At 38.4% G+C, this 12,114-nt stretch overlaps 1 protein-coding gene across 1 annotated transcript in view; it reads left to right on the forward strand.

The window, feature by feature from the left end:
• Nucleotides 1-12,114, forward strand: part of LOC138847567 (uncharacterized) — a 673,630-nt gene that overhangs the window by 45,776 nt on the left and 615,740 nt on the right. The window contains exon 5 of the mRNA XM_089323952.1: nucleotides 4,618-4,660. Coding sequence (XP_089180078.1) covers nucleotides 4,618-4,660 — 43 coding nt within the window. The remainder of the gene's footprint in view (nucleotides 1-4,617; nucleotides 4,661-12,114) is intronic.

Raw genomic sequence — 12,114 nt, forward strand, 5'->3', positions numbered from 1 at the left:
GGTAGTTTCCTTTAGCTATTTTTTATGTAGATAACAGTGTGTTCTGAAAATACAGATGTTGTTTCTTTCCAATCAGTATGTCATTGATATTTCTTTATTCATTGGTAAGAATTCTGCTATAATATTGAATAAGATTAGTGGGAACAGACATCGCTTACCTTGTTCTTAATCTTAGGGACACAGCATTTAGTCTTTCACTATAAAATTTCATATCAGTTATAGAGGTTTTGCAGATTGCGTATATGCCTGTCTATTTTTCTTTTTGTGAAAGTTTTTAATCATAAATGGATGTCACATATTATTGTAAAGCATTTTTCTGCTTCAGTTGGGATGATTATGAAACTGTTGAGTCTGCTAATGTCATTTATTACATTGATTAATTATGAAATACTGAACTGGCCTTACATTCCTCTAATAAACCCCATTTGATCTTGGAGTATTATTATTTTTATATATTGCTGATCTTATTTGTTATTGTTTTGTTGGCAATTATTGCATATATATATTCATGCAGGGTGTTTATCTGCTGTTTTCCTTTTGTTGTGCTACCTTATGTTGGTATTAAAATAAGAGTAATGCCAACTTCATACTTAGAAAATGAGTTGAAAAATCTTTGTTCCCATTCCATTCTCTGGAAGAGATTATGTAGAATTTGTGATAATGTTTTAAAAGTTCAGGAGAATTCACCAGTAGAACTATTTTTATGTAGAGATCTATTTTCAGAAAGTTTGAAAATGCACCACTAATTTATAACCATTATACTAATAGTAACATAGCACTATTCAAGTTATCTGTTTTATCTAGGGTAACTTTTATTAGTTCCTGATTTTTGTTGAATTGTTAATTTCATCCAAATTCTTGAATATATGTACATAAATTTGTATTAGTATTTTCTTTCTGTCCTATAATGGTTGAAGAATCTGAAGTGATATTCCTTTTTTCTTTGCTGATATTAGCTAGCCTTTTATGTCTTTTTTTCTCTTTCTCTTTATCTAGCTAGATTTTTATTTGATTGATCTTGTCAAAGAAATGGTTTTTGGTTCCTTCAATTTTTTCTATTTCTCTTCTAATTTTAGCCTCATTGATTTCTGTTTATTATCTTTTATTTCTTTTCTTCCATTTGCTTTATTTTTACAGTTAATTAATGTTGAACCTTAGAATATTGCAGAGACATTTCTATTTTCTTATTGTAAAAATTAAATGCTACAATTTTCCTTCTAAATCTCCTTTAGCTGCATCCACAAGTGGAGATATATTACATTTTAATTTTAGTTCAGTGCCTTTTTACTTCCCTGAGACTCTCTTTGACTCATCAGTTGTTAAGGAGTGTGTTGTGTAATTTCCAAGTGATATTTTTCCATTGTACTTATTGCTTTGTTTCTAATTTGATTAATTTTATTTACAGAAAATATACTCTGTACGAGTTCAAGTTTTGAGAATTTGTTAATGTTTGTTTTATGACCAAAGATATTGGCTATCATGCTAATTATTCCATATGTACTGAAAAAAATAGCATTGTGCCCTTGCTTAGTAGAGCAATATTTCCATATGCGTTGTTTTTGAACCACCCGGAGCCTGGTCTGTGCAATTGTCTACCATTTGTTTCAAAGTATTTTGTATCTTGTTTATGGTAAGGTACCTCTATGAGCAGCTCAAGTTGAGCCCAGGAGTTTGTAGATAACTTTATGTGATTTCTCTTTCACATTTATTTTTCTCATTGATCTGAAACACTCTCTCTGGCACCCAAAGAACTCCCTTTGGTCCTAAAGCTAGAATGTGTGCCTATAATCTAGCCACTCTGCTTTCAATGCCCCTTTGATGGATTTTCCTCAGCTACCCGATGAGAAGATACAAAAAGTAGTAAAGATGTATCTCATTTATTTTTGGATTCACATTCTTCCTGTTTTAGCATATGGACAACTTTGTAAGTGCTCCATGTATTCTTGAGAAGAATGTAAATTCTTAATTTGTTGGGTATGCATTCTATAGATGTCCATTAAAACTTTTTCACCTTTATGTTGGTCAAACTTCCTATATCTTTACTAATTTGTTTCCTGCTTAATCTATCACTACGTGAGTTAAAATAATATACTCTGTTAATGGGTCTATTTTTTAGTTTTATTTATTTTTGCTTTATATGTTCATATTTAATGTTATTAAATAAATATAAAAATTGAAAAGTTACTTCTTGATATAGTTAACTTGTTAGCATTAATAACTTTCTCTTCTTCTGTTTCATATTTTATTTTACTTTGTTTATTTAAAAGAAACATATATATATAGAGAGAGAGAGAGAGAGAGAAACAGAAAGAGAGAGAGAGAAAGAGAGAGAGAGATCTTCTATCCATTGGTTCATTCCCAAATGCCTACAACAGCTGGGACTCGGAAAGGTAGAAGCTAGGAGCCAAGATCTGAATCCAGGTCTCCCATGTGGGTGACAGAGATCCAAATACTTGAGTCATTACCTGCTGTGTTTATGAACTCTGATATGGGAAGCAGGTATACCAAGTGGAACCTTGACCACCATACCAAATGTCCAGTCTACCTTCTTATTTCTAGTAATGCTTTTAGCAAAAGTCTACTTTGAAATTAATGCATCTATGCTGACTTTCTTTTCATAGGTGGTTTTATGATATATTTTTCCCAACATTTTTGTTTCAACTTTCCTGTGTGTTCAACCTGTCTATAGTAAACGGCACAGTTGTTTAGGTTTAATAATCTTTGCATTTTGCTATAAGAACTTATTTTACACTTAATGTAATTATTGAAATACTTGACTTTAAATCTACCTCTTTTTAAAATTCTTACTAACTTACTTTTTCATCTACTTGAATGAGCACAAGTGAGAGAGGTATCTTCCATCTGCTGGTTTACTGCTCAAATGCCTGAAGGCTGAGCCACAGCAAAGCCAGAAACCTGGGACTCCATCCAGGTCTCCCATGTGGTTTGCTAATGCCCAAGCACTTGAGCCATTGTCTGCTGCTTACCAGAACACATAAGCAGGAAGCTGGATTGGAAGTGAAGGCAGGACTTGAACCAGACACTTCAATGTGAGATGTGGCTGTCTCACATGGTGACTACTGCCAGGTTGTAATACCCATCCCTTTTGCTTTATTTTTGTCTTCCCCATCCTATATTGCTTCCTACTCTTTCTTGTGCTTTCTTTTTGGATTGATTCTTTTTATCTCCTGATTAACTTGTAAGTTGTTTACCTTTCCTGTTCTTTTTGTGTGTGTTGTTAACCAGTGGATTCCATCATGCTAGCTTGACTTAACAGTCTTTCATAAATTATATTTGTATCCTCTTCCCTGATAATACAAGGGGCATAGAATACTTTAACCACATTTAAACCTTCTAAGTTACAAGCATTTATTACCATTTAATTCTGTGTGTGTGTGTTATCAGAAACACATTTATAGGGGGATGGTGTTGTGGCACAGCAGATTAATCCACACTTGTGACACTGGCATCCCCTATTGGAGTGTTAGTTTGAATCCCAGCTACTCAAAAGGCTGCTACCCATATGGGAGACTAGGATGGAGTTTCTGGTTCCTGGCTTCAGCCTGGCCCATCTCTGGCTGTTGCAGCTTTTTGGGGAGTGAACCAGTGGGTATAAGATCTCTCTGTCTCTTCCTCTCTGTCACTTTGCCCTTCAAATACATTTTTTAAGAACAAAGTATATACATACATATATATGTACATCCACGAATAATTATTATTTTATGTTAATATTCATTTAAATTTACCCATATATTTACCATTTATTTTTCCTTTGTTACTATCTGCATCTTTGAGCTTCCAGTGGTAATACTTTTCCATCTGCAGGAAAAACAGCTTTAGGAGAGTTCTGATTGTGTTGAATTATCTCAATTTTTGTCTTATAATGCCTTTATTTCATTTTCACTTCTTGTTAATTGAGAGATGATGAAAAAGAAGTATTGCATATATTTAAGGTGTACAATTTTATGTTTTGACATACATTTATATTATTAAGTTATTACTACAATTAAACTAACATGCCCATCATCTAATCTTAGTTACCACGTTCCTTTTTAATCAGAAAGTCAAAAGATAGAAAGTATTGATGAGAACATGGAGAAAAGAGAATGGTTGTACAGGCTTTATGGAAAATGTTGTGGAGGTTCTTCAAAAAATTAAAAGGAGAACTAACATATGATCCAGTAATCTCAATTTTGGATATATATTCAAAGGAATTAAAATCACTGTCTTAAAGAGATAATTGTACTCCTAGGTTCATTGCTCACTGCAATGTTATTCACAGCAGCCAAGATAAGGAAGTAATCTAAGTGTTTATCAACAAGTGAATGGATAAAGAAAATGTGAAATACATATAGACATACAATGGAATACCATTTGCCTTCATCCTTGAAGTATATTTTCTCTGGATATAGAATTCCAAATTGGCAACAATGTTTCTTCTGTGCTTCTGTGCTTTGAAGACATCCTATCATAGTATTGTGCTTTCTATGGTTTCTGTTGAGAATTCAACTGTCAATTTAATTACCGCTGTTTTGAAGTGGGGTAGGATGAATAATAGCCTCACCAAAAGATCTACACTTCATAATTCCTGTAACCTGTGGGTGTTACCTTATGTAGAAAAATCGAGATTCTTGAAAAGAGATTACCAGGGATTACCCAAGTAAGTCCAAAGTAATTTCAAATGTTTATATAGGATGAACACAGAGATATTTAGCATGAGCAAAAGGGAAGAAGGCAGTTGGACCAAAGAGGTAGAGAGGAATGATGCAGATATAAATTAATGAATGCTGTTTTCCACCAAAACCTGGGAGAGGCAGGGAACAAATTCTCATCAAAGAACCTCTCTTGGCTAGGGGGAGCATATGCTAGATTTTGACCCAGTGATTCTGACTTCTGACTTCAGACTTATGACCTCCAGAACTATGAGATAATGTTTTTATTTGGTTTTAAGATGCTATATTTATATTAACTTGTTACAGTATTTATGGAAAACTAATACCCGATGTTAATTTGTTATTTTGTTTTGTAATCTCTCTACTCTTTTTATTAAAAGATTTATTTATTTGAGTGACAGAGTTACATACAGAGAGAGGGAGAGACAGAGAGAGAGGTCTTCCATCCACTGATTCACTCCCTAAATGACCGCAACAGCTGAAGCTGGAATGATCCAAAGTCAGGAACTAGGAACTTCTTCCAGGTCTCACAAATGAGTGCAAGGACCAGAGTACTTGTGCCATCTTCCAGGACTTTCCCAGGGACATCAGCAAGGAGCTGCATTGGAAGTGGAGCAACCAGGACTCAAACCAGCACCCTAATGGGATGCCAGCTACACAGGTGGAGGCTTAACCCACAAACCACAGTGCCAGCCCCCAATCTGTCCACTCTTAACATTTTCTCTTTGGCTTTGGTCTGCTACAGTTTTACTATAGTATTCCTACAGTAGATTCATGTGTTTTTATTCTGCTTGTGTTCATAGAAATTCTTGTATCCCTGGATTAATGTAGTTAGTCACTGTAGAAAATTTGTTCATTATCTCCTTAGATATTGAATCTGCACCATTCTCTCTCCCATCTCCTGGATTTCTCTAATACTGCTATACTTGCCTCCTTACCTTCTATGTCTCACTCCCTATCTTAATCATTTCCCATTTTTTTCATTTTTACTGCACTCTAGATATCTTCTCCTTACATATCTCTCACTTTATTAATTTCCTGTCCTGCTTTGATGGGTCTGTTTTTATACATATCACTCTTTTTATATTACCACTTTGAGAAGTTGATTGCCTCATTTTTCATAATTTTCAGTTCCTTAAAAATGTTATCTACATCTTTATGTCCTTGAACATATTAAACATAATTATTTTAAATTTATGACTAATATGTCCTTAATCTTGGGGCTTCTGGTTCTGTTTTGTTCTTTCCTATTCTTTGTTGTTGTTTTCCCATATATCTGGACTCTGCATCAGTGAACTGAGAAGCAGAAGAAGGGAAGATATTTTCATTCAAATCTTAAAAACTCTCACCCTTCTTATGAAATTTTTGTAGATGTTATTTTAAAAAGTATTTATATATTTATTTGAAAGCCAGAGTTAGAGAATGGGAGGGAGGAGAGAGAGGGAGAGAGAGAATGAGAGAATGAGAGAGAGAGAATCTTCCAGCCACTGGTTCACTCCCCAAATGGCCACAATGACCAGGGCTGGGCTTGGCTGAAGCCAGGAGCCTGGAACTCCATCCAAATCGCCCACTTGTGTGGCAGGGGTCAAAATACTTGTGCCATCTTCTGCTGTTTTCCCAGGCACGTTATCTGGGAGCTGGATTGGTAGTGGAGCAGCCAGTACTGGAACAGGGACTCAAACTGGATGCCAGCACTGCAGGTGGCAATTTACCCCATCACTCCACAATGCCAGCTCCATAGATGTTTTTGACTACACGTTTGTTCATTTGCTGTTCATCCATAGGCCAATTTCCAGAGGCTTTAAATAGTTGGGTTTTTAAAATATATGTAATTTTTATCAGTTTAACTGGGGAGCAGCTCAAAAGAGCTCTTTGTATTATTATGCAGTAAGATGGCATCTCCCCTTCACTTTGTAAATCACAAAACTGCAGAGTTCTAAGGTCAGTATACTTTTCTCAGCTTTCTCCAAAGCTATGTGTGTGAATACCCTTTCTTCCTTGGACTTTTCACCTAAAGTCTGCCCTTAATTTACCTCTTGACTTCCTTTCTCTTGTATTGGGATCTATCCAAAGTAAAAAACAAAACATAATTACTTTCCTCATGAAGAACCAATATGTACTGTCATGGAGTTAATACTACATTGATTTTTTTTTTTGACAGGCAGAGTGGACAGTGAGAGAGAGAGACAGAGAGAAAGGCCTTCCTTTGCCGTTGGTTCACCCTCCAATGGCCGTGGGCCACGGCCGGCGTGCTGCGGCCGGCGCACCACGCTGATCCGATGGCAGGAGCCAGGAGCCAGGTGCTTTTCCTGGTCTCCCATGAGGTGCAGGGCCCAAGCACCTGGGCCATCCTCCACTGCACTCCCTGGCCACAGCAGAGAGCTGGCCTGGAAGAGGGGCAACCGGGACAGAATCTGGCGCCCCAACCGGGACTAGAACCCGGTGTGCCGGCGCCGCTAGGCGGAGGATTAGCCTAGTGAGCCGCGGCGCCGGCCACTACATTGATCTTAATGGGTTGAGTTTGAATTTTGACCACCATGTGGCTGACTATTAGTATTCCCCTTGCTGTCAATTAGACTTAATGATAAAGATAGGAACCATTTAACTTACTGCAGACTTCTGTTATGCATTGCAAGATTAGGTATCTAATCCTGAAGCAATAGCTTTATTTTTAGAAAAGTTCCTTAGACTTTTTGAAGTCCATTATTCTGACAAATAATCCATTGTACTTCCACCCTGTATGAGTCCTTACAGGACTTACAGCACTTTTTGGGAAGCAATGCATGAGACTGTCATGTGCTTTGGATCACCTCTTGTATATGTTATGAAATTTCTCACAAAATTCAATTTCTTTGTTCGAAATGTGCATATTTCACCTTGTAGAAGTCATAATGCTTCATTTCCCCATGAGTTTATACTTACACTAGAAGGAATTATCTGTCTGAGAGTTTTACTTGCCTTCCTTTAATCTTATTCCCTGTAAGCTTTGCTGAAATGCAGGCAAAACTCCATTTATCAAAAAACTAAGCATGCCACATAGTTATTGAGTTCAAACTAAGAGTATATAAGTTGAAATACATTGAATGTTCCCTGCAAGATAAGGTAAGCATTGGAGTTTGAGAATCTGTTTTCATGTCTTTCATTTCAAGACATAAATCAAGAGATAGAGGACCCCTTGTATTCCCTTTCTGACATGAAACTCCAGGTGTGCTCCTTTTGTGCAAAGACTGAGAATTAAAGTACTTCAGTAAGGGAAAAGTAAAATCTCACCTAACGAATCTTATCCAATCCATCCTCAATGTTGTTGGTACAACCTTAACAATATTCCTACTGTTGGTATATTTCATCCTGGTTCCAACCATCATAAACTTTCACCTAGACTTTACCCTTCACCCTACTTCATTCTTTCTCCCTAGTCCCAGCTACCGTGAGTAGTCAACTGAACTTTGTTAACCCTTCTTCACACATCACCCTATCTCACACTTCTCCTTTGTCCCAGAAACACTGAACTCTTACAAGTGCTAGTGCAATACTGTCCTAAATGATATCACAGACTAATTTTAACACTGTAGCCTGTGCAATAATTTTTATGAAAGAACTAAGATTGGGTTAATTTTTCTATTCAAGAGCCCCCACATGTAGAAGAATAGCCAAATTTCTTACAAATGACTAGCTATGTGTCAACTTTGCTGGGTTAAGAGATACTCGCATAGCTGATAAAACATTATTTCTGGATGTGGATGTGTGTTTCCAGAAGTGATTAACATTTGAATACTCGAGTAGACTGAGTCAACAAGATTGACTTCACTAAGTGGGCGGGCATCGGCCAACCCATTAAGGACCCACATAGAAAAAAAAAGTGGAAGAAGGGCAAATTCTCTCTCTTCCACTTGAGCTGAGACTTCCATTCTCTTCTACCTTCAAACACCAACGCTCCTATTTCTCAGAACTTTAAAGTCAGACCAAGATTGAAGCCATCAATTTTCAGGTAAAAGAATACTAAGAATCAAAGAAAGACTTACACATTGTCTCTCCTGTTGCTTAAGCCTTTGACTAGGACTGCAATTGCAACATAGACTCTCCTTGGTGTCCACTTTACAAATAGTAGCATGTGGGATTTCTCAGCATCCATAATCACTTGGGCAAACTCCTCATAATCTCTTTTTATAGAAGTATGAGAGGACTTCAGAGGATTTGTGGAAAAATAAAATTGAAAGATAAATTTATTTTAGTCCAAAAGTATTTGGAAGTCCATGTGTAATTTTTTCATAATGCATACTTTCTGTAAATTTTTTAAAGACTCCACATGTATATCTTTTTGGTTTTGTTTCTCCAGAAAACTAACTAATACAAAGACCTTGCATAATCTGGCTTCTATCTGCCTCTAATTACTCATTCTAGAGTTCCATCCAATGGAAGTGCCAGCTTTTCACTGGGAAAGTTTGACCACCTGTGTAGGCTTTGAGGGCCTAGGGACATTTACAAAGCCTCCATCCTTGATGACCCCCCCCCCACACACACACACAATTAAAAGAATCCATTCAGTGTTTCAGAATCCCAGGTTTTCCTCAGCAGGGCCCTCACATTAGCCTAATATAAGCATTCCTTGGCTGGGCATTAAATCATCTCTGGATTTTGCAAGTGTTAAGTCTTAAGACCTGTATTTGCTCCTCATCTGTGTCTCCTCTTCTGCTGCAGGAGACAGAGTTTTCTTTGTAAGTTTTCAAAGAGGCTCTTTGCCTCTCATATTTTTTTTTAAGTGATGTTAATTATTCTTAGTTTGTCTTTCTGTCTCTTCAGGGTATCAATACAAGCATGTGATAACTTACCAACTCCACTGTCTTGGTATATTGTTTCTCCCACAGACTTCAAGTGCCTGAATCAGCAATGGGGTTCCCCTTTATTGAGATGCTTGCCCAGGTAACCCAGTGAGATCTTTAGGATATGGGCTTAGTGGAAGTGAGCCTGTGTACTATCTGTGCCCCATATATCACTCAAGATAGGCTATTCCTTCCCAGCCAGTTGCTAAGTGATCCAGTCTCAGAACTGCATGCTTTCCAGTATGCTTCCTGCTATATTGGGTCTATCCAGGTCATCTGGAAGGCAGATGCCAAAATGGAATTAGATCTTGAGGTTTACTGGTGGAGATTCTTGTGTACAATAAAGGAGGAAGGCACAGAAGTAGGCAGGAAGAAGTTTTAGATAGGAGTGAAGTCTGAAACTTGAAAGGAGGAGGAAGCAGGGAAGAATGGAAGAAAGGTCCTCAGACTACAGAGCAGGTCTCACAAAGTCTCAGCCAGGCTACGGGAATGCTCGTGCAATAATTGCTTGTTGGCAGAGTCTAGCATTTCCCAGACATGCTCATACTACAGTATCCCAGTAGGAGCACCCCAAGGAGAATGTGAGCTTTCATTGTGCATGCTTATGCAAAAAATTTTTGATCATATATCTGAAGTTCAAATTTAACAGAAAGTCCTGAAGAGTACTTTTATTTGCCAAGTCTGGCAACCCTTTCATGGCAGGCGTGGAGGTTGTATATGGATACAGCAGCATAGTTACCCACTCACTAAGTCTGACTTAGGTATTTCCCTGGCTTGCAAAAGAGACCAATGGCAAATCTCTAATATGTCACCATTCTTGAAGTAAACCAATAAGCCACGTGGATGTAAAGTGACTACATTCAACCTCTTCAAAACTAGATAGGACAGTGATTCATTTTGACTATAATCAACACAAATTCTGCATATGGAGTTGCTTTTCTTTCCTGGAGGGCCTCAGCTGCATCACAGTATCTGATCTATTGGGACAGGATTTTATATAACATTGGGCTGGACCCAGAGATCTATTTTCTGGCTAAAAGAGTGCAATATTGGGCACATGACATGGGGTTCTTTTAATCCCATATCACTAAGAAGCTGCTGGGCAGATATTGTGTGTTGAAGACATAGCTAAAGTGCAAGATTGGAGATGAGTCTGGGAGGATGGGATGCCACCCACAAGGAAGTAGCATTCACCTTCAACCCGTGATCATATGTGATAGACTATGTAGCTTTGGGAGCTAAGGAGCAGAAGTAAGAGTAGCTTTTATTTATAATAACTCCTGGATGCTTACTTGGTGAATTTGTAGTTCTTGATCTCATGACTCTGGGTTCCTCCGCTTCAGAGCTCTTGGCTCCTAAACTATGAGTACTTTCACCAGGGAACAATGCAAGAGTTCCATCAAACCAATCCATGGCAGCTGATTGGTCATGACTGGAACAACCCCTGCCCCCCCCCAAAAAAAAATCAAGTTACCTGACATAAGTAATTCATTGGCGCTAATCAACAGGAAGAGATCAGGCCAATACTAAGCGACGGGAGCAGGCAATAAGAAGTTTGATGTCCACATGACCCATTTAGATACTGCTTTGGGAATGAAAAACAAGTTCACCTTGCATGGCCTGAGAAGGGCATAAAGTCCAGGGACTCAAAGGCTTCAAGGATGAAGGTTTCAGTCATTCCTCTAGGTAAGCTACCTAGAACAGCAAAGAAGCTGAAGGTGAGAAGACACCTAGACAGAAAGAATAAAATCTAAATAGAAAGATTTTTTTTTTGATAGGCAGAGTGGACAGTGAGAGAGAGAGACAGAGAGAGAAAGGTCTTCCTTTGCCGTTGGTTCACCCTCCAATGGCCGCCGCTGCAGCCGGCGCACCGCGCTGATCCGATGGCAGGAGCCAGGAGTCAGGTGCTTTTCCTGGTCTCCCATGGGGTGCAGGGCCCAAGCACCTGGGCCATCCTCCACTGCACTCCCTGGCCATAGCAGAGAGCTGGCCTGGAAGAGGGGCAACAGGGACAGAATCCGGCGCCCCGACCGGGACTAGAACCCGGTGTGCCGGCGCCGCAAGGTGGAGGATTAGCCTATTGAGCCACGGCGCCAGCTAAATAGAAAGATTTAAGACCCCCTCTCCAAGACCAGCTCTAGTAGAAGGTGTGTAGTGTGTTTCATTATATTTGTAAATCTCCCTCAGCAATAGGAATTCAATGTAACCATGGGAAAATTGCTCTATAATTTATCTATGAATGAAATGAACATGAGCTAAGCGAAGGATGAACTTTAGCGGATGTGGCATGCTGCAGAAGCCTTCCATCACCACACTCTTTCAGTACAGCTCTCCTTTCTCCAGCTTCTAAGATTGTTACAGACTGTTGGCCCTCAACTGAATCCCTCTCAGATTGACCCCAGATCATGTCCTTTCCAAGTTCATGCTCATATCCATCGAGGAAGACCAGGGCTCAGTATCTTGCTCTAGTATTTGACATTTTGAAAAGACAAACCTGATTTCAAAGCTCTAATGAGTTCAAGTGAGGCCTTTATTGTGACTACATTGCAGTCCAATTTCTCCTTCACTCAGTCTTGCTCTCTATACTCCTTCAAAGGTGCTGATCCTAAGAGCAGTCCCGT

This window comes from Oryctolagus cuniculus, chromosome X, assembly GCF_051225735.1.
Source record: "Oryctolagus cuniculus isolate XC-2025 breed Fujian yellow rabbit chromosome X, ASM5122573v1, whole genome shotgun sequence".
NCBI lineage: Eukaryota > Metazoa > Chordata > Mammalia > Lagomorpha > Leporidae > Oryctolagus > Oryctolagus cuniculus.